Here is a 23310-nt window from a genome sequence, read left to right as displayed (position 1 = left end):
ATTTTTTATCCACTTATAAATTAGATTCTCAAAATAAAAATTTTATATATATATATATATATATAAAATAAAAACACTTTTTTTTTTTGTCTACCAAGGATTGCTAGCTACTCCGTTTGGCTGTTTCTTTGACCACCTAGGTAACGACATGTAATCTTTCTCCTATATTAACGTACTTTTATTGTCTAAGTTTCAATTTTTGTCATTTCAATCCTTTAAGTTTTAATTTTATCATTTTAGCCTTCTAAATTTCAAATTTTGTCAATTCAGTCCTCATTTACCCTTTAGTTAATTGCTGCCATTTATTAACCAAAACAACGCCATTTTGGATGTTTTTTTTTTTATTTCTTAATTTAAAAAACTGGAAAACGTTAATTAAAAAAAAAAAAAAATACTACTACTAAGGGCTCAGGGAACGACGTGGTTCCCCTATCCATTAAAAAACAACTAATCTCGCAATGAAAAGGCATAACCACAATCCAACTATGTTTAAAAAGAACTAGATAATATTCACCCCTGCATCCAGAATTTGCCAGTGCACAAAACAACTTCCTAGGAGCTTTATGCCTGCAATTTCAGGAGGGAAAAAAAAAAGAATCAACCATCAAAAAATGAATTACATTATAAGTCTATACAATAATACACAACAAAAAGAATATATTTCTCACAGAAAAAGAGAGGAGAAAACAGGGAGGAAGCAACAAGATAGAGAAAATTATGGCCAAAATAAGTTCTGAACATAGTAAATTTGACAATCAATGTCAATACTTATCTTGTTTGCAATGTTGCTAGAGAGCAAATCCAAACCCTCATAAAGCCCCCTCTTGAGGTCGCACAAATGCTCTAGATGAACCTGGAAAGATATTGCTATGAATTACAGCATTGCAACATGAACATTGTTGGAGATAGTGAAGGCCAATCTTATCAGTAATCTCCCTCTCCCTCTCCCATTCTCTTAGTCTCTCTCTCTCTCTCTCTCTCTCTCTCTCAAGTCTTCTCCATTTTCTACTCTCTCTCTTTTTCCTTTCGCCCAGCCCTTTTCTCCCTCACTCTCTCTCTTTGTTCTCTCACCCAGCCCTCTTCTCCCTCCCTCTTCTCCTTCATTCTCTCTCTCTTTTTTCTCTCACCCGGCCCTCTTCTCCCTCCCTCTTAACTGAATTGGCGAAACCACCAAACCCAAAGCTTGAATCAGATTTGCAATGGAGATGGTAAAACCACCAAATCCAAACCATCGAAGATCCATTGATTTCTTTGGGTGTAGATTTTATTGGGATGGTGGTAGAGATGATCTGTTGTGGCAGATTGTGATTTTTTTCTTTTATTTTAAAATCAGATTTGCAGTGGGCTATGGGTGTTTATGGTGGCTGGTTGTGGGTGTTTGTGGTAGTGGGTGGTGGGTTGCGGCAATTTTGTGGCTGTTTGTGGTGATTGTTAAGGTGGGTATGTGGTGGTTGTTGAGGTGGGTTTGTGGTGGTGGGTGTGGTTTTTTTTTTTTTTTTTTTTTTTTTTTTTTTGGGTTGGTGAGGTTATGGTCATAGGTTGTGGCAGTTGGTTGTGCTGGCAGTAGGTTGTGGGTGGTTGTTCTTGCCTAATAGAAAAGAGAGACAGAGAGCAAGAGACAAAGAAACGAAGAATATAGTAAAAGTTAAAAATAATAATAAAGAAAAAATATTTAAATGAAATGTTAAAAAAAATAAAACAATTGATGTTTGGTGTGTTATAAAGTGATGTGTTAACTATTAAAATAGATAAAGTGAGTTTTTGAGATGTAGCATGAGAACACTCCCAATATATATATATATATATATAGACACACACACATGGAGAAGTCGTAATTTTATTTTTAATTTTGATGACGACAAATCGTAATTGTTCAGGTACAAAGGTGGTTTTGAAATTGAAAGGATGATGAACTATAAGGAAAATTTTTAGGGCCTGACAATGTTTAGTAGAATCTTAGTACATTTCCACCGGGAATGGTAGTTAGATAGACGCGGCACAGTCACGCAGTGACCATCTGGCATAAGGGGACCTACACAACTTACACATGTAGATGTAGCCTCAGCTTCTCTCCTTCCCTACGGAAAGGATTTGAAGCCATCTCCAGGAACTTCTGTAACTCTAAATAGCCTCGTGGATTTGATCCCAATAAATAAACCACCATGGGTACATTTTAATTAAACATCATGACAAGGAGACGACGAATTTAATCATATATATATATATATATATACATATATTATATTTTCAAAGTACATTGATGTGTTTGAAGGGGATTACATAATTCTAAGACAAATCCAGTCCTAAAAAGTTTCCATGGCAGGCATTTCTAAGTTTCCATGGAAGGGGATTACACTTGATGGATATATTGCTATCTACCAGAAACTTCACATAAAGCACATATGACGATCAACAAAATCTGACCTCAAAGTATCCATTGGCTAAACATATATCATCTCTCTAAGTACAAACTCCCTCGTAAGGTATTGCCACAACTTTGGTCGAAACTTGAAATTGCAACTTCACTTAACCAAATGAAGTCCTTTTGTGAACAATTCACCATAGTAAGTACATGCTATTCTTGCGGAAGAAGTGCTATCTCAATTTCTTGAAGGGATTTCCCTTTCGTTTCCACCACATTTCTTTTTACAAACACCACGGCTATTAAACAAAAAGAACTAAATATTGAGTACAAGAGCTGTGGCCCAAGTTGCTCCAGCAATCGCAAGAACAGCAACCCCACAAAGAAATTGATCACCTGAAGAACCAGTTTAACCAATTAAGCAAAGGAAATCAGGAGATGATGGAAGTCCACTTCATTCTGAATTACCATTGAATTAAAAATTAATTCATATAATTTCAAATTGCCAAGATGTAGCATCTACAAGCATTAACTTAGTTGACTGGTAACCATAGATCCACTAAAATTCACCAAATTCTATTCCCCCCAACTCATGCATGAGTAAGGATTTGAACCTAGGAGCTCTAGTACAAGGGGAATGCCATTCTGCTGCTTGATCCAGAAGCCAGCAAGAGCAGACATAAAATTTAAAAAAAAAAATATATATATATATATATATATATATAAATAAAAGGAAGAGAATTACCCAATGAACTGACATGCAGATTGCCATAGCTTTTGCCCTAATTCGACTGGGGAAAATTTCAGGTAGAAGGAGACCGGGAACTGGACCCGCTCCCAGAGCAAATGTAAAGACAAACCTGTACAAAGAAATCCATTGTTAGTCCTTGATCCTTGAATTTCTCCCATGGCTTGAATTTCAAACAACCGTGATGCGTACTTATCCCTAGATAGCTGTCAGACAATCCCAAGTAGTTAATTAAAACTAGAAAATTTTTATTTATTCAATCATCAATTCTAAGATATCCAACTCATTTTTCAGAGCAATTTCCAATACGATAACTAATTAAATACTAGACAAAATGATTTTATTTGTTCATTCATCATTTTCAAAGATATCCAACTCATTTATCAGATCAATTTCTAATAACTTTGTTACACTATTGAGCCTAAAATCCCTCTCAATCAATCTTTGTAGTGGGGAGGAATTGTTTTCCTGATCCAAAGAGTCCCAGTTGCCATAGTCAGAGATATATATGTAGTTCCAGATGATCCAGATAGGGCTGCTTATATTGCCCGTTGGGGTCACTCAAAGTCAGAAACCCAAATAGAGTCCAAATAACTACTAAGGTTCCCAACCATGGCCAGAATTATTTTAGGCGGAGTTACCTATTGTTATTTTTTATATTAGCATGTTATTTTACAATAGTATAAGGGAATTCTTGTAATCATGCCATAAACCCTAATATTAAGGTGAGGGACTGATTAACAAAGCCCTAGACCTTTTTCTCAAATCTCTATCTTTCCATTCTTCTTTCCTCCTCTCTTTTAACCCTAATATCTCATATTTTACAACTCAACTTGGTATCAAAGTGTACCAATCTACCCTAGAACGTGTTTGAACAATCTGAAGATTGTTATTAGAACCAAGGTGTGCTGACTTCAACATTCATATGCTGAGATCATCACTGGTGTCCATTTATTAATTCTTGTAGTTTCCAGTAGCTTATTTGCTAAATATGAGACTAAAGATACAGTTTTTAATAGCTTTTATACTAAATGTGTGAAAAAAAGATAAAAGTTAGCTTATTTATAATATTAAAAAAAAAAAAGAAAAAAAAGAAAAAAAGAAAGAAAGAAGCTGAGACAAAAAGCAAAAAGCTAACAGATGATGTCAACACCAACATGGTCACCAGATTCCGGCAACCACATGATTTGAGTCACCGATCTCCCCTGTAATTATAGTGACTTTTCCAGAATTTTTTGGAACCATTTTTATGGGTTCAATCTCTCCTTCACAACTTGGGTATTGATATTCCTACACCTATGCAGATATATTATGACAATCAGGCTACTATCTTTATAGTTAACAATCCTGAGTTCCATATAAATACCAAACTTATCAAGGTTAGGTTACTGTCACTTTATTCAGATTTATTGGTGAGGAAATAGATTGTCACTCCCTTTGTTCGCTCAGATGATCAGGTGGTGATATTCTCATGGAACTGTTTGTTCATGCCTCCTTTCAACAATTGTCTTTCAAGTTAGGCAAATTTGATATGATGCTCTGGGTTGAGGATGAGTGTTAGAGTTAATTATATTAGCACAGCACTTCTACAAGTCCAAGAATAAAAGTAGCCCATAGTAATGAGTCACATTTTCCATTTGACTAAATTTATAATTTAAAAAAAAAAAAAATGCATCTATCATAAATTCATCTTCAAGATGCATGCGTTAAGAGATTACTCACATCAGCATGCCACCAACAGAAAGGTACATAGCCCCAGAGTTTGCAAAATAAGAACTTGCTGCAGTGACTTGAAGAATCATAGACATCACCTGGGTGAATATAACGCAAAATGTCACAACCGGGCTCCAAGTTCATTAACTTCAAGACATGTCAGAAAGTTATTTTTAGAGTAATGCATAATGCGCAATAAATGAATGTCTGATGCAGAGTAGGCATGTAGAAACAAAATCTGTAACACACTATTACAACTCTTCCACGAAACCTAAGTTCTACAAGAACGCTAAGCTAGTAAGCAAAATAATAGAGAAAACCTCTCTAACAAACTTTTATTAATCAACACATTACAATAATCCACCTCCTTATAAAAAGTATTTATAAGAATAGAATTTCTCCTACTCTTTTTAGAAAAAGAAATAATAAACCTACTTCTAATTAAAAAAGGAAAAACTATTTAACTAGGAAAAGAAAAACAATTAAAATAGTAATTCAACTAGGAAAAGGATTTAATTGAACTTTTAAAAGCAAATAAATCCTAATTCCACTAGGAAAGAGAAAACAACATAAAATATTAAAATATTTTCTTCTCCCTTAACCAATCTGCATCATTCTCCCAGGGTTAGGGAAAACTCGTCCTCAAGTCTTTGTGATAATCTTCCATAATCAATTGGAACCCCGAATAATCCTCTCCATCCTATTCTTCTATGCAAGACAAGATGAATCAATATGCTACTTATCAATCTTTCTCACTCATAATAAATCTTGATATATGAATTTTTATTCTTGACTTCTTTTGCCACGATGGGATATACATGAAGCAGGTACCAAAAAAGAATCCATGCACACATTCATAAACTTCATATTGCCTCCACCACAAGGATTACTTAAAATCACTCGCTCATGCCTCTTATTGTCCTCTATTAATTCTTGTTCAATAAAATCCTCCCAAGGATCAATAAAGTTTTCCATTAGTCTTTCCAAATTAATATTAACTATACTATGAGGAAAGTGTTTCTCTGAAGCTCATCAACCCCAATAAAATCATAGTGTTTAATGTGTTCAAGTTCAAGCTTTAGTAGATCGAAACATCATTCATCAATAGAGAACTCATCTATTGATGAACAAACCAATTGTATCAACTTATGATTGTAATAAAAAAAAATCAATAACCTCTTGTGCTTTAATGTCGAAAGTCTCACCAACAATGTGAGTTTTGGGCTCACCTTGTATGTATATAACTTTATTTTTATCAAGCTCAATCTTGTCTCCTTGACTTCATCAGGATAGTCATCATAAATTGGTGGAGATTCCCAATTTACTACACAAACTCTTTGATATCGCAGTCATCCTTCTTGATATCGAAATCCTCCTCCTCCTCCACATAACGTGGATTTGGATGGAAGTTTTGAGGTCAAGTTCCCACAGCTAAGGCATTGAGCTGCTTTGACAACGCATCAAACCACTCCTCCATTCGTTGAAAGAACGTCTCTAATTGTGTGCATCACGTGCAACCCCATCGCATTCATACATGTCATCTATGGCAACAAGTCTTCCTCCACGTGCTCCTCTTTGTGTCATGGTAGGAACCTAGTGTTGCTCTAATACCAACTGATGGTGCGTAGACGTGTAGAAGTAGAATCTATAACACAATTACTACAACTCTTCCACAAAACCTAAGTTCTACAAGAACACTAGGCTAGTAAGCAAAATAATAGAGAAAACCTCTCTAACAAACACTTTTTTCTTTTTCTTAATAACGAAATTTCATTAAACAAAATACCCAGGTACACCGAGAGTGTACATGGATAGGAGTACATCAAGTTTGTAAATTACAATGATCAAGCATAACAAAGAGATTGGAACAAGAAAAAGAAGTAAAAACAGAACTCCAATCAAACAAAGAACGGAGGAGGAGAGATTTAATCTCGAGAATCGACCATTCCTTTCCCTCAAAGCATCTAGTGTTCCTTTCTAAGTTGCACGGACTCGGGTACGAGTACAAGGGTACAACACGTTTGGGATACGGCTATTAATTAATTACTTAATATTTATTTTTATGTATAATTTAAATATTTTTAGACATAATTTGTTTATTTTAGGTTTAAAAATTATGTTACAACAAAAAAAATGCTTGAAAACATATCTAAAATTAATTATTTCTGTGATGTCAAGGAGGTTTGGAGTAATTTTGTAATTATTTATGTGCTCATGGGGTTTTTTATTATTATTATTAGTTAGGAAATTCTGATTTTGGGTTTGGGAATTTTATGTAGTAGAATTATTTTTGGGTTAGGCTGTTGGTATACTTTTGTTGTGGGCTTGGCTTGAGTTGGGTTAAATTTCAATCAGGGCTTTAGTGTGAATAGGTTGGCTTGCTGGCTTATGTCTATTCGAGCTTAAATGTTTGGGTTTAAAGGTAAAATGGAACCAGACCAATCTTTTCTTTTTTTTTGATGAAAAATACTTCATTTTATTGAGACGAGGATAAAAACAATACATCTTGAGACACTAATTGCTCAATGATACATGGAGTTTCCTCTACCCAATCTTTTTTGATCTAGAAGACTAGAACATTCTCTCTCTCTCTCTCTCTCTCTCTCTCTTGCCAAAGGCCATGGCAAAAAGCTCTGCGCTCTTGATCAATTCAAATTTTAAAGCTTACCCGTAGAACTTTGGCAAGGGTGGAATGGCTTTGTTTAGTCACCGATATACAACGATCTACAGCAGAATGGCTTCGCAAGAGGGAGAACTCAAAGAACAGAGCAAGAGAGGCTGAATATCTTCTTCTTTTTTCCCCTCTCCCATGTCCGAGATGAACCCGGCGTGTCATGACCATGTTCGGGCCGTATACAGAATAAAAAAAGATTTTTTCTCTCTAGTACGCAATGGGTACGTTTTCTGGGCATGTCTTACTAGTACCCATGTCCAACACGGGTACTTGGCCAATTTTGGTGTGTCCATGCAACATAGTTCCTTTCTCGCCAAAGACACCATAAAACAACAATGTGGGACAGCCCTCCACAAGTCTATGTTGCGATGTCTACCAAACAGGCCTTGCCAATCTGCAAATAAATCCGCAACACTTAGGCATAACCCAGATCACACCAAAAAGGACCCACACCATAGACCATAGTTCGAAAGCAATGGGACAATAGAGAAGAAGATAGTTTACCGATAACTTGCTTCCTTTACACGTATAACACCAATCCAAAATAGGGACACCCTTATTCCATATAATCTATCAAGAGTCAAAATCTTAACTAAAGTGACAATCCAAGAAAAGAAAACAACTCCAGGAGGGATCTTAGAGCACCACACAAGTCTCCAAGGAAAAAGAGAGTCAGGGGTCAAGAAGAGGGATAAATAGTACTCACTAACCTTAAAGCCTTTATTCTTTTAGAAGGGGGAAATTTTCATAGGGAGAATCGACCATTCCGTTTTGAGAACATGTGGCTAAAGGCGGATGGTTTTGTGGACAGAGTGAGAGCCTGGTGGGAATCCTATCTTTTTCAAGGCTCCCCTAGCTTTCAGATTGCCAGCAAACTAAAAGCTTTGAAGTTAGATTTGAAAAAATGGAATGAAGAAGAATTTGGGAATGTAGAGAATAGGCTGCGCAAGCTATGGAAAGACCTTAATGATTTAGAGTTGATTGTTGATAGCCAACCTCTAACCAATGAGGAGATATTGGAGAAGGATCAGCTTCGCACTAAGCTTGAAAAGGTAACCCTTATGGAGGAAACCTCCTGGAGATAGAAATCTAGGGCACTTTGGATTCGAGAGGGAAATAGAAATACTAAGTTCTTCCATAAAACAACAAATTCTCATAGAAGATTTAATACCATTGACAATCTGGAGGTGGATGGTGAGCTAACATCGAATCCGAGTTCCATAGCTGCTTGCATATCCCTCTTCTACAAACAGTTATACTCTTAGATTGAAGGTCAAAGACCTGTCCTTGATGAAGTGAAATTTTCTAGGATTTTTGAGGAGGAAGTTTATGGTCTCATCAAAGATTGCAATGGCGACAAATCTCTAGGACTCGATGGTTTCTCAATGGCCTTCTTTCAGTCTTGTTGGATTTTTTTAAAGCAGGAAACTATGGAGCTTCTTGGAAATTTCCATTCCCAAGCTGTTTTTGAGAAAAGCCTTAATGCCACTTTCCTTTCTCTTATTCCAAAGAAGGTTGATGCTTTCAATGTGAGGGACATTAGACCTATTAGTCTTGTAGGTGGTATTTATAAAATCCTTTCCAAGGTACTGGCTAATAGGCTAAAAAGGGTAAATTTTCTAGGATTATTTCTGAGACCCAAAATGCCTTTGTGTTCGACAGACAAATCTTGGATTCTGTTTTAATTGCTAATGAATGCTTGGATAGTAGACTCAAGGCGAGAGTTCCAAGTGTTTTATGTAAATTGGATGTGGAGAAAGCATTTGATCATGTCAATTGGGACTTTCTTTTGTATATGTTGCAACGATGTGGGTTCTTTGAGCAGTGGAGGAAGTGGATTATGTTTTACATTTCCACGGTGAAATTTTCCATTCTGATCAATGGTAGCCCTAAAGATTTCTTTGGGAGTTCTAGGGGACTATGTTAAGGTGACCCACTCTCCCTGCTTTATTTGCAATTGTTATGGAAGCTTTAAGCCTCTTATTGGATGGAGTTGTTCTGGCTAGTCACATCTCAGGATTCACTGTTGGCTCCAGAACTCATGCTCCCTTAACGGTGTCTCACCTTTTTCCAAATGATACTTTAATTTTCTGTGATGCTTTACCTAGTCAGATAGGTAAATTGAGAGAGATCTTATCTTCCTTTGAGGCCGTGTCAGGTTTGCATATTAATCTGGCTAAATCTAAATTGGTTCTAGTTGGAAAGCTGTTAAATATGGGAGAGCTTGTGGGCCTTTTAGGGTGTAGGCAGTCCTCGCTGCTAATGACTTATTTGGGGCTTCCATTAGGAGCTAAATTTAAGGATAGGGCAATTTGGAACCCTATTCTTGAAAAAATTGAGCGAAGACTAGCAAGTTGGAAGCGTTTATATCTATCAAAAGGTGGTAAGGTTACTTTACTTAAAAGTACTCTCTCAACCTTGCTTACTTATTACCTGTCTCTCTTCCCTATTCTGGTGGATATAGCAAATCGTATTGAGAAGCTCCAGCAGGATTTTTTATGGGGTAGTTTGATGAGTCCCCTAAATTCAGTTTGGTTAAGTGGGCTCAGGTTTGTAGCCCTTTAAAGTCTGGTGGGTTGGGTGTGTTTTATTTCTCTTCCTTTCTCTAACAAACTTTTAGTAATCAACACATAACAATAATCCACCTCCCTAAAAAGAGTATTTAGAGGAATAGAATTTCTCCTACTCCTTTTACGAAAATAAATAATAAACCTACTTCTACTTGAGAAAGGAAAAACAATTAAAATCCTAATTCAACTAGGAAAAGGATTTAATTGAACTTGTAAAAGCAAATATATCCTAATTCCACTAGGAAAGAGAAAAACAACATAAAATATTAAAATATTTTCTTCTCCCTTAGCCAATTTGCATCATTGAAGGATTTTAATTGAACTTGTAAAAGCAAATAAATCCTAATTCCACTAGGAAAGAGAAAACAACATAAAATATTAAAATATTTTCTTCTCCCATAACCAATCTGCATCAATGTCTATTACCAACCCATTATCGGTATATTAAAATAACCAATTTCCTCTATTCTAAAGGATTATACTAGTCCATTTTCAATATAATAACATCACTCTCCTTTTGCTTTGAACATAGAATCAATATTTAAGAGCTCCTTCTTTTCCAGCCTCCCAAATAGATGAAGTGCAGATTTAGTTTTATAATCACAATACTTTGACCATAGGAGGAAAGTGATTTGGAAGTACAATTTACCATGCCCGAAAAGCTCCATAGAAGGAGCGCCTTTCTTCCTAGTTTATCCATCAAAACCATCGCAATAATTGATCCTGCAGGAAAATAAAAAATAATGATAATAAATGGTGCTGTCAAGAGACAGAATGCATAATCCTAGATACAGAAGGGGCTACCATGAACTGAAGCTACCTGTTAAATTTGCAATTCCTATGAAGACATTGGCAAGGTTGGACGGCACTCCAGCACTTTTAAAAACAGTTGAAGAGAAATAAAACACAGCATTTATACCAGATAGCTGTTGTAAAGCAAATAGGGTTGACCCGATAAAAACAACTGCAAAAGGAACGCGTGAATAACAAAGAACTTTTGGAAAGCCCAAAAACAATATAAGACAAAGAAGAAAAAGCAATGGCAATGGCAACTGTGGACACGAGAAAAAGGGAGTGATTATACTTGGAAATTCATAAAATTATACCAAATGTATCATATTTACCTCTAAAATGGCGACCATAAAACAACTCAGATAGCTTCACAGTATCGGTGTCATCTCCCTTGTCTGACTTGGATAATTCTGCCATAGCAACTTTGACATGTGATCCTCCTAGGAGCTTCTCAAATTCAGCTTCAGCTTCCTCAGTTCTTCCTCTCTATATCACACCATTAAGAAACTTTTTAGTCTTTGTCTTCAGCATAAGCACTTACATCACCCATCCCCCCCCCCCCACCCCCCCCCCCCCCAAAAAAAAAAAAAAAAAAACAGAAGGAAAAGATGGAAAGTACTGCAACTTCTTTGGAAGCCAATACAGAAAACAGAACTGCACCTTTCTGTGCAGGTCTTTGTGCTAAGAGAGAGAGAGAGAGAATCATGATTTTTTCCACAAATAATTGAAGAAAGGATAAAATTTTCTATTCAAATTCAAAAAATATGCTTTAAGATATAAAGAGTGCACAAGAGATCAACAGAATAATAATAATAATAATCTAGTATATGTCAAATAGAGAATAATTATACAAAATTTTAAAAATAATAATAATAATAATGGCATATTACAGCACTAAAACTTAAAGAATTTTAGCTCATCTTGTAAAAAATTATAAATATGATTTATATAGAATTTAGTAAGGACTTTATTCATTCTGAGTAACAGAAAGCAATTACAGTATAGAGATTTATAATAATAATAATGACAATGATAATCATCTCAAGACAAATTAAAAAAATATGAAAGCAAACCTTGTATAGCCAATGGGGACTCTCTGCACAAAACACCATGGCTACAGCAAGTACTGCAGCTGGAATTGTAGATACCCAGAAACAGATACGCCACCTGAGCATAAAATAAGTATATCAAACAGTCGAACATGAAATACAGATACTGAGAAATCTAATAGGAGTGTCTTTACCAGCCAGCAGTTTCTTTAACAGGGATTCCAATAAACAGAGCCCCCATAAGTCCAAGACATGTTGCAATTTGAATAAAGCTTCCATAAGTACCCCTCACAAGTGCCGGAGAAATCTGCACACATAGATGGGACAAGATCATATATGATAAACTCCCTTTCATCAACAACCAAGAAAAATTTAAGCTGGAATCAATGAGACACAAATGTAACCAACCTCTGTTACATAGAGAGAAGCAACAGGGGGACCCAAGCCCATTCCAGTCCCAACAAATAACCGTCCCAAAAGCATACCAGCAAGACTTTTGCTTGTTGCACTGAAATGCAGGCAATTAATTATCATCCAATCTATAACTGAAAATTATGCAATGTAAAATACGCTATCAGGAAAGCATCTATAATATATGTTAGAGTTAGTTCTAGTTGTCGTTATTTTAACATATTAATAGGGTTATTTTTGTAATCATGTTATGAAATCCTAATACAGATGTATTCTAAGGTGTGGGCTTGATCAAGTTAATGCCCTCAACATTTTCTTTCTTTTCTGTCTCTATATTCTTTCTTCCTCATTATTCTCACTTAACCCTAAATATTCGTATTTTACAACTTAACAACTATATACATTATTATATAAACTTTGCAAACTTTGAATAGGTGAAAATAGTGTTATTATCTGCCAAACAAAAGTGCGCAACAGCTGAGGGAACATACTAAATCAGTGTTGCAGATGGGACTATCAATGTAAATAGATTTCTAAACCTATCTCTGATGCAGGATAGAATAGTTTGGAAAATAAGAGAGAACAGGAGAAGTCCTAAGCTTCAACACCTAGAATATTCCTGAAACTTAGGCTTCACTACCTAAGGGTGCTTGGAATCATCACCAAGCTTGAAAAATATTCTCTAATCATAAAGTTTTAATTCACATTGCAATGTCTCAAACTATTCCTGGAGCCTCTTTTTAATAGGCTTCAAGGATTATATACGATTACATTTCATAAAATCCTCAACAAAATTGGAGACCAAATTCAAAAAGAAAACAAGTGCAAAATTAAAAAAACGAAATCTGAAAAATAGATTCTGAAATAAAGTTGATTGTTCTTCTTGCACCATTCTCCTATGGTTGGAAAATACTCAACCTTGAGTTTTGAAATGTTATAGGATAAGAATTTTTGTGCTAGATGCACAATCCTAGAAGCACTTCTGGCTATTCTAAAAACAATTTAGATTTCTGTTCCACCACAATAATGGGCCTGGAATAATAAAATCAACGGGCGGAGTAAATTATACAGTCTTCTCTTGCTCTGTAGAAAGCACCATCATATCAATCTTTACCACTGATCAGTATTGTAGGCATCAAACTTAATTTTCACATCATGTGCATCTATAAATTTTCGCCTCATCAAATTGTGACTCTCCAATAAATTGAATTGGGTATACTACATATGGTTTAGGCTATATTAAGTGCACATCTATTGGTACTTGTATTTCTTTTTCAGCACAAAGTTTTGGTGCCTCAACATTGTTGAGAAGCTTTACCCTCAAGATTATTGGGTGGTTTTTGGGTGGAAACCATTATTTTTTCTAGTCAGGCATTATTCCTAGCAATTTGTTGGGTTAGGTCTTGGATGGCTTTCATTATGGCTTCCAATTATACTGGGGGTTGACTTAGGAGTAGAAACTGTTTGAGCTATCATATCATCTTCTTCAAATTGTGCCTCATAGCCAGTAGCGGGTGCCACTGACTCAGGTTGTTTCTTTAATCTAAAAAGTCACCTTGCTAGGATTTGGACAAATATCTCTTTTGATCAGAACTTAACAGATTTTCTATCAAGAGTTTTCATTTCCTTTCTTCCCAATTGGTTATGGTGGGTTTTGTCCCTTCTAAAGAAAAGGTTTTCAATATTGTACCAATAGTCCACCTATCAGTTCCATCTTGGAAAACCTAACCTTCTTGGCATTCGACAAACCAATATGATCAAAGAATTAATCCATCTCACCTGACCAATTGATGAGGGTCCATGGGTCTAGACGACCATCAAATGTAGGTGCTTCTAATACAAACATGGTTCACTTAAATAAAGTTTCAACAAATAATTGTAACAGAAATATGGGTCAGTCTAGGTCTGACCAGGGCAGATAACCCTTACAAGTTGGACTTTATTGGAAATTCGACCCGCTGGTTGCTGCAGTGCGGTTTTATGAGCCCACATAACCTAAGCTCAATGGCCTTAGATGATTTAACAGTTGGGTAAGCTAAGTGACAGAACCAAGTGACTTTCTGACTTCTGTCCTTTACCATTTCAAAAAAGAAAAATAAAAAATAAAAAAAATTAATTAATTGGGCACCACATTACAAATCAATAAGAAAACAGAAGTCACAAAAACTTATCAACACAGAAAGAAAAAGTCAAGAAGAGGGATTCTCAGCAAAGAGGAGAGGCATGATGCCAGTGGTGGCAAGCTGTGGGTCTTCAGCATGGTGGCAAAGGCACGTGGGGTGCTAATGCTGCTCAAGCCAGCGGCGATTTAGGCTACACTGACGGTGTCAAGCTCAGATTGACTCGAGCTAGGTTCTTACAGGTTGCATTTGCAACGTGGACCTCCGGGTCAGGTGGGTGATATAATGTGGGTTGTTATTTTGGGTAAAATGGTGTGGTTTGTGAATTTGATGAGTGTTTCTCTATGTTGGAATTTTTGTTCCCTGGTTTGAAATGGGTGCAAGGGATCGGATATCGGACACACTTTGATACGAAGTTTATGCAGAATAGTTTGAAAAATAGAAACAACCAAAAATAAGAGAGAAAAAGAAAAATCCTAAGCTTCACCACTTAAAATTTTCCTTAAAACCTTAGGCTTCACCACCTTGGAATCAATACCAAGCAAGAGAAACAATTTTTTTTTTTTTTTTTGATAGGTAAGAAAAAGTATATTAAAAAAACTACTAGATGCAAAAAAGCACCAGCAGAACAGAATTACAAAAGAGAATAAAAAGCAAAAACATAAAAAGTCAAGAAATACAAAGAAGAAGAGAGCTAAGGAATAAAGGAATAGAGTCACTAGTTGTGAGTCCCCAAGCCCTAGCCCAATCAAAAAGGGAACTAGAGAAGAGAGCAAGCAATTGGTCCTCAGATCTATCTAAATCCTCAAACGTCTGCCGATTGCGTTCCCTCCAAATACACCACATCAAACACAGCGGAACTAGGTTCCAAATGGAGGATGAATGCTTCCCCAGCCAATTCCACCAACTAAATAGAAAATCTCTCACTGTACAAGAGGGAACCCAAGAGATCCCAAAAATCCTAAAAACAAAACACCACAGCCGATAAGCCTTACCACAATGTAACAACAGATGATCCATTGTCTCACCACAGCAACGACACATAATGCACCAGTCAACGAAATCAAAACCCCTAATTCTCAAGATATCTCCCGTGAGGATCCTATCCCATGTGGCTGACCAAACGAAGAAAGAGACACGCCGGGGTGCCTTAACCTTCCAAATACCTTTCCATGGAAAAGCAATGGAAGAAGAGCCATGTAACTTATGGTAGAAAGAGAAACATTCTCAAATCATAAATGTCAATTCGTATTGCAATATCTCAAACTATTCTTGGATCCTCTTTTTAATAGGCTTCATGGACTACATTAAGCCACAATTACATCCCATAAAATCCTTAACAACATTAAAGACCAAATTCAAATTTCAAATTAAAAAAAAAAAAAAAAAAACCGAGTTCAAAATTCAAAAATGAACTCTTGAAAAATAATAAATTCTGAAACAAAATCTAATGTGCTTCTTGCACCAATCTGCAATAATCCTCCATATTGGAAGTATTTTTTTTATTATTAGTAAGTTACACACAACCAGTCTCACCCTCCACCTTAAGCTTATCGGGGAAGTAGATGCCATTTGAGAGCACATTGGCTATATAGAAAGTAAATTAGTAATCTTGTTGTCATTGAACATATTTTATTTGTACTACAGGTGTGTCAACAGCAAGCCCCTTTATTTTAGAAAATAACTTTACACTTACAATATCATAAAATACCAGGAATCTGAGACAACTATTAGTCTATTATGAACTAAAATTAGATCCAAATGAAGAGTATATAAAATAAAAGAGACCAAACCAATTGCAACACAAAGCCCCAGTGAGCACTCAAGTGCAATGATATTTATGGTGCAAGCATACCTCATAGAAGCACCAACAATCATAGGCAAAGCACACAACTGAAAAGCTCTACGTCGACCAACCCCATCAGCAATCCAACCACTGAGTAGCGCTCCAACAAGGGCACCACCCAGACATGTACACACAACCAGACCTTCATTAAAATAAATGACAACCTGTTAGATAAGAGAGCTAGATGCAGAAATCAGACATCACATTAGAGCGATTAAGGAAAAAGATGTCACCTTCTGCTAAAGTATTCCCACTGAAACCAAGATCTACAGAAATGCTTTCAAGTGGTTCATTAACTACTCTGAATAGATCAGGTACCAAACAAAAATGGGCAAAAGTAGAAATTTCAGCTAGTTGCTTCACATGTGAATAACACTCAGAAAGAGAAAAGAAAAGGAAGAAAAGACTAAGTTCAAGAAAGAGCACCAACCCTGTATGGTAGCCAAATAAGAAAGAAGATATGGTTGCAACTAGTACATGAGGAAAAGAAAGCCTCCATGGAGGGCTTGAAGTTTCCGGAGACATAACGTTCTGTAGGAGATCTATAAGACATACAGGAACAAATATATTTATTCAAATATTTAATATTTATTTGAAATTCTATTTTATATTCATATTAACTACATTATGAGATCACCCCAAGGGACACCTTTGGCATCCAGGCAGACTTAGAGCATGCAGGGCCTTGAATGCAAATACATTACCCACAATGGAAGTAAACATGTGACCAATACCAGGTATATAAGCAGTGATTTCAAATGATCTCATATCATATAACATATAATTACTTATAATAAACTATTTATAAGCATTACGTATAATGAAACTCGCTGTAAAAAATAATTATGCCCAATTATCAATCTGCTTGGTAATGTTCATATAAATTGAAGTGTGTACTAAACTAGACCATAAACTCAATGAACTCTTAATAGTTTCCCAAGAAAGGAGGAATGTCTCCTCAAACAACTATATCACCTTTGCAATCTTCTCTTTCATCTTACTTTATCAATTGCATGTACTCAGTTAGCAATACAAAAAAAGAGCAAAAGTAATTCACAATAAAGGAAATTTAGCCTCAAACCCCACAGTCCATAAGTTGCTACATCAAGTGTGTTTAATATGATGACACAAGATCCATTCCATTGGGAAAGAAGCAAAGCTTCACAGCACAAGATCCAAGCTGTAGGGTGTTCAGTACATTAACCCCACAACCAAATTCAAGCAAAATTATAGGTAGCATACAACATAACTAGAACTCAAATTATTATTTACCAAATAGAGCTTAAAATTATTAAGGTGAGTCACCTGAGTTTTCTTCCAAGTCAACTGTATTTGTACAATCTCTTGATGGTAAGCGCTTGTACATTGAAGAAGCTTCACGTTGACGTCCCCACATGCCAGACTTCCACTAGCCTTTTCCTGCGATTTCCTAATTTGAATAATTTTACACGGCAACACTATTATGTTTCATCCACTGCAAACCAAACCAAATTTGTATTTCTGCAACACTAGAAATTAATTATAGGGGTCTCTTACTGTCATTATCACAAGGTAACAAATTTTCCACTTATCTACATATGACTTCTTAGCAACCAAACAATAATGCCCCACTTAAGTGCAAGCAAAATATAGGCTAAAGAAAGAAATCAAAAAACTTATCATTAACCATCAATGCACAACATTGATTATATATATATATATATATATATATAGAGAGAGAGAGAGACTATTGACATACATTTATAAGGTTAACAGCCTTGTATCTTAACTGACACCTCTTAACATTTCCAACGAAAAATGTGGCCCCTCTCTCTCCCAACCATGAAATTACATATTAAAAAGGGGTGGATGTCACATCGTGATTTTTTGTTGTACGGTAAATCTATGGACTATGGGCTCAACAAATTTCACACCCATTCAGATGACAAGTTATGACTGATGTGCGAAAAAGGGATGGTAGTGGTGCGTCCATGTACCCACCAATCACAAGTTGCCACATTAGCAAGTTGTGAAATGGTTGTATGGTTTAATTTTTCTTTGTATAGCCATTAACAGCTTTAATCATAAATAAGAAGTACTGAAAAAAGATATACATATCTGAAATGAAATGACCAAAATTTGACTACAGCTCAAGGTTTCAATAGGTAAACTAAACAACAGTTGGAAAGTACGCCTTGCCTGCCATTTGATTCACAAATATTAGGAAGAAACCACAAACACTGTGTTTGATCTCCAAGAAAATGTAGGAAATTAATATGACTTTGAACCTTAAATTTTTCTTGCCGTCTAAAATGCAGGAAATTAAACCATAATTTCTTTCCCTCATATTTCTAAGCAAACAAACAGATGCAGAGGCTAAATTAATTGCTTAATCAATCAATTAATTAAAAATATAATAAAATAGTAATACCTATGAAAAGATACAGAATCTGAGTCAAAGAAAAAAAATATTTATTTCTCTATTTATATATAAATTACGGTTCCAACCAACGCCAATTTCTAGCAAATGCACGAGATTCGAACCAATCATCAAAAAAAAAAAGCTGAATACGTACGTACCGATCATCCAATAATTGAGAACGGATCTGGAAATATGAGCCAGTTCCTTCAATCAGTAGAACATGTTTCGGTGAGTCACAACCGAGTCGACTGTGACCAACTCGGAAATGAAAAAAAGAAACGAAAATTCTAGATGAGTATCGGAGAAGATTTTTGGCGGGGAGAAATGAAGTCTAAGCTATCGTGCGCCAGCTCTTTACGGTGGTTAAAGAGAGAGAGAGAGAGTCACAAGAGAGAGACAGAGAGTCACAGGGCCTCTGTTTCCTATTTATGGATGGAGAAGGAAACAGAGAGCTACCCACACCTTTTTTCCCTCTCGGATATGGATACGGATACGGATACGAATACGGAGAAAAGTCAAGAACCAAACAAAAACAGCTATGTGTGTGAGTTAATTTTAGTTAGTGTGTGTGTGTGAGAGAGATTAATTAGAATAATTAATTATAATAATAAGTAGCAATAAACTGATATAAATGTTTGTACGAACTATGTAATGATTCGGGGGCTGGTGCAGGGTCTGTCTCCTGGCTTCTCCAAGGGTGGGTATTTTAGTAATTTAAAGTGGCTTTCGATTTCAGTGAGGACACGTGTCCGGATTTTAAAAAAACAAACGTGACAGAGTGATGGACATGGTTATGGTGGTGCGGACCCAGTGAAGACATTGTCGGTCTGTGTGGACCCCAATTAGAAGTTGTGCTAAATTAATCTATTTTATATATATATGAGATGTTGTTACTTAACAAGAATGGTAATGTTTGTAAACATCATTTATAGACAGTAAATTTTGTAATTGATTTATTGGTTAAAAAAATCATTAAATATTAATTGACTTATACCTCATTCACTTAATTAATAACAATTTTGTTTATCTTTCCTTATTTATTATTTAAAACCTTTTACATATTTTCCTTTTTTTTTTCTTTTTTCTTTTTTTGGTGGTAAGAAAGAGCACACGGATTGATTGTGTAGCCTATTTGCACTAGTGTCTCTTATACTCTCATAAATCTTCAAATACATCAGCAGATGGTTCAAAATATTTCCATGAGTTCCTGAGTGCACAAAATAGAAAATGGATGCAAGTAGCATATTTTACTTCTCGAACTAAATCCAGGTTAGAAGCCCAATTAATTTCAGTCATGGAGGTTCTCTACAAACTTTTGCGAGACATTAGATGGAAAGCCTAGTTAAAGGTATCCAAATAGCTCGAGGAACTCAACCATGTCCCATTTACAATTGCGGATGATAAACACATCTTCTGAAGGGACAAAAAATCTAACAGAAATTAGATTAGCACTAGTGGCATCGGATAAATTACAAGCTTAGTCAATCATTAGATTAAAAACTGGTGAGGGAAATACAGAGTACCTTGGTCTCACATTGTCTTCATGAAGATTAAATTCTATCTCATATCAAAAAATTACAAACTTGGTCAATCATTAAACAACACTTTGTCATTTATTTATTTTTAAGGAGACAGGATCTATATTCACAATTGATAAGACTATAAGAGCATAACCAACTTAAAAGAATGAAAAAAAGAAAAAAGAAGTAGCATGAACTCAACCAAAAAAAAAAATATATATATATATATATATATTGCAAATATATTTGTATAGTCATTGGCAAAAAAAGGAATATATATATAAAAGGTTTTAAATAATAAATAAAGAGAGAAAAAAAATTGCTATTAATTAAGTGAATGAGATGTAAGTCAATTAGCATTTAGTGCTATTTTTTTTAACCATTAGATCAATTACAAATCTACGGTCTACAAATGGTGTAACTTGAATCCATCTATATATATATATATTTTATATAAGGTCGGGTTCAAGTTACATTTGGTGTAATTTTAAGTAATGTTACATCACCAAATAACTTGTTATATAATTTATATTTTGAAAATCTCACCGTTGAATTATATGTTCTTAACAATCATGCCAATTTTCATGTCAATTGGATGTTATTTACCATTTAATCTATAAACTCATCTTTTATACATTATTTTAAATTACAAAAATTTGAATTTAAAAAATTGATTGATGACATGGCTATTAATCTTTGATCACCTTAAAATTTTGCAAGTATGAAGAATATACGAAGATAAAATAATCTAACAGTGGATTTGTTAAAATTTGCATTCAATTAAAAAATATCGAGTGGTGTAACATTACTTAGAGTTACACCAAGTATAATTTGAACCCATCCCATTATATATATAAACCTTTGACTTTTTGTTGACCTCTCCAAAACTTGCCATATTATTATCATTTTTTAAATCAAAATTATTTAACTTTTATTAATTAACAATATCAATTTCAACTCGAGGAGGACTAATCTTTGACATCAACGGCCAAAGTCCAAATTTAACAAAGAGTGAAACTCTATCTCTTTAATAAGTTCAACTTAAACTCAAACTCAAATGTTGATAATTTATTTCCAAATTTACGAGGTTAATCATGAATACTATAAAAGCAGTGCAAACTCCAATATATATATTTTTTTAAACTGAGTAGAGGTATGTGTTATTCTTCTATTATTTTCGTCTCCTCTACTTTGTTTAAAATATATATATATATATATATATATTTTTTTTTTTTATGGTTTTTAATGTATTTTTTTAAAAGTGATTTTTGTACATGAACTACCAAACCCTATGCTTGTGATTGTATATGATTTTTTTTTCATTGTTTAAAGTTTAAATCTGTTAAAATTTAAAACTTATTGGTTTATGTGTTCATGTACTTTTTTCTTTTTCTTATATTTCTCTTTTGAATAGTCATATATTTTTTGAATTGTTTCAATAACTTATTCTTTAATTATATATCTTTTTTGGCATTTTTGAAGTTTTAACATTTGATTTGTGTTAGTTTTTGCAATATATGAACATGTTTAGCAGATTTCAATGACTATACCATGTATTATTCTTTTGAAGGTAATCAATTTTTCTTTTATATTTCTCTATTGTGTAATTATATACATTTTTTTTTTTTGTTTCAAAAAATTATAGGAAGTACATATTATGATTCTTTAATATTTTTTGACCTTTCAAAGGTTTTAACATTTGAATTATTCTTTTGATGGTAACATATCTTTCTTTTATATTTCTCTGTTGTGTAGTCACACGCGTGCGCGCACACACACACACACACACACACATATATATATATTATCTATAATTTGTAGGTTCTGAATCTTTTTGATTCCTTTCAATAGTTATAGTCATGGATTATTCTCTTGAATGTAATCCATCTTTCTTTTATATTTCTCTATTATTTAGTCATATATATTTTGTTTTATTTCAATAATTTCTAAACTGTGAATCACTTGATTCTTTATTATTTTTTGGTCTTTCAAAAGTTTTAACATGTTATGTTCAACTTGGATTTCACGTCCTCTACCTCTTCCTCTCTTACCTATTTTGGTGAAATAGATATTAGAAAGTGGTTGAGTGTGCTTTAAGTGGTTTTCTTCGAGGGAAACCGGACCTCCTTTAGAATTTAATTAGAATAATCTGATCTGCCCTTCTATTTCATACTTCTGAATATAAATACACCTTACAAGATAATGATAAACTTACTACCAACTTATATCGGATAGCTACCATGGCTCATCCTTGATTTGAAACTCTTGCTAAGATAATGCTTAGCTTATTGGAACTTGAAATCAAACTAATCTAAACAACCCAAACTAATCAATACCAATCTAAACAAGAAGTGATATCAGGAAACGTCATCTATATCTCTTTAGCAACGTGGCTGGCTACGGAAATCTTCTTGTGAACGTGGCCATGCAAATCTTCATCCTTAGCAACGTGGTCATCTGAGGATGCTTGTAACATAACATCTATAATTTCATCCTTGAAAATAACAAAATCCATGCAAACATTATGATAAAAGTTAATGTTATATAATATTAAAAATTTACAAAGACAAATAATTTTGTTAACATAATAATAGAGAAGAACATCGTAAAATTTAGGATATTTCTTTATGCCTTAAACCGAATAGCACATTTTTTTTTTTTTCAATGAACAATCAATTGTAATTTAATTTGCAATATCAACATTAGAATAGTATTCCTGAATACATATTTACTTTATGTGAGTAAAATTGCATGGGCGATATGGTCTAATCGGAATAAGGTCAGAACTGGTGGGGTGAAAAAATCAAGCCAACAGCTGGTGCATGGAGCGCTTGATTATTTGTTTGAGTACCAGGAAGGAGTTGTTGAGGTCTCAAAGCCTAGCCCGAGCTTGCCAGTCCGCTAGTGTCCTCCTCCGCTGGGTAGGTACAAAATCAACGTCGACAGTGCAATTTTTGCTTCTTAGCAATCTGTGGGTGTGGGGGTCCTTATCAGAGATTCCAAAGGCAGGGTAGTGGGTGCTTGCAGCAAGAAAATTCAGGCCCCACTAAGGGCAGTGGAAGTGGAGGCTAAGGCCGTTGAATTCAGACATGTTGATCCAAGAT

The 23310-nt window shown here is 34.7% G+C and overlaps 1 protein-coding gene across 2 annotated transcripts; it reads right to left on the bottom strand.

Moving 5' to 3' along the window:
• Nucleotides 1-2200: 2200 nt before the first annotated feature.
• Nucleotides 2201-19172, bottom strand: LOC115975702 (probable plastidic glucose transporter 2). Of its 2 annotated transcripts, none has more exons than XM_031096597.1 (14): nucleotides 18845-19172; nucleotides 17591-17714; nucleotides 16716-16827; nucleotides 16519-16586; nucleotides 16295-16427; nucleotides 12317-12416; nucleotides 12103-12215; nucleotides 11933-12026; nucleotides 11192-11345; nucleotides 10888-11031; nucleotides 10717-10790; nucleotides 4833-4921; nucleotides 3108-3222; nucleotides 2201-2758 (listed from the first exon to the last, which is right to left on the bottom strand). In XM_031096597.1, exons 2-14 carry the CDS (start codon nucleotides 17679-17681, stop codon nucleotides 2576-2578), a joined length of 1470 nt encoding a protein of 489 aa, XP_030952457.1. In that variant the 5' UTR covers nucleotides 17682-17714; nucleotides 18845-19172; the 3' UTR covers nucleotides 2201-2575. The 2 variants fall into 2 exon arrangements, with proteins under 2 accessions (XP_030952457.1, XP_030952459.1); XM_031096599.1 differs by having other exon boundaries at nucleotides 17591-17704; nucleotides 18845-19077.
• Nucleotides 19173-23310: the final 4138 nt, after the last annotated feature.

This window comes from Quercus lobata, chromosome 2 (assembly GCF_001633185.2).
Source record: "Quercus lobata isolate SW786 chromosome 2, ValleyOak3.0 Primary Assembly, whole genome shotgun sequence".
Taxonomy (NCBI): Eukaryota; Viridiplantae; Streptophyta; class Magnoliopsida; order Fagales; family Fagaceae; genus Quercus; species Quercus lobata.
The sequence above is the reverse complement of the archived record's forward strand: the minus strand, read 5'-3'. Positions and strand labels throughout refer to the sequence as shown.

Bases quoted from the DNA above. Each gene is read 5' to 3' on its own strand.
- LOC115975702 (XM_031096597.1), bottom strand. From the start codon at position 17,681: ATGTGGGGACGTCAACGTGAAGCTTCTTCAATGTACAAGCGCTTACCA. The intron at 12,417-16,294 runs GTATGCTTGCAC...CCTGCATTTCAG, and splicing joins ATTGTTGGTGCTTCTATGAG to TGCAACAAGCAAAAGTCTTG. The intron at 3,223-4,832 runs GTGAGTAATCTC...TTCTTTGTACAG, and splicing joins TCTGTTGGTGGCATGCTGAT to GTTTGTCTTTACATTTGCTC.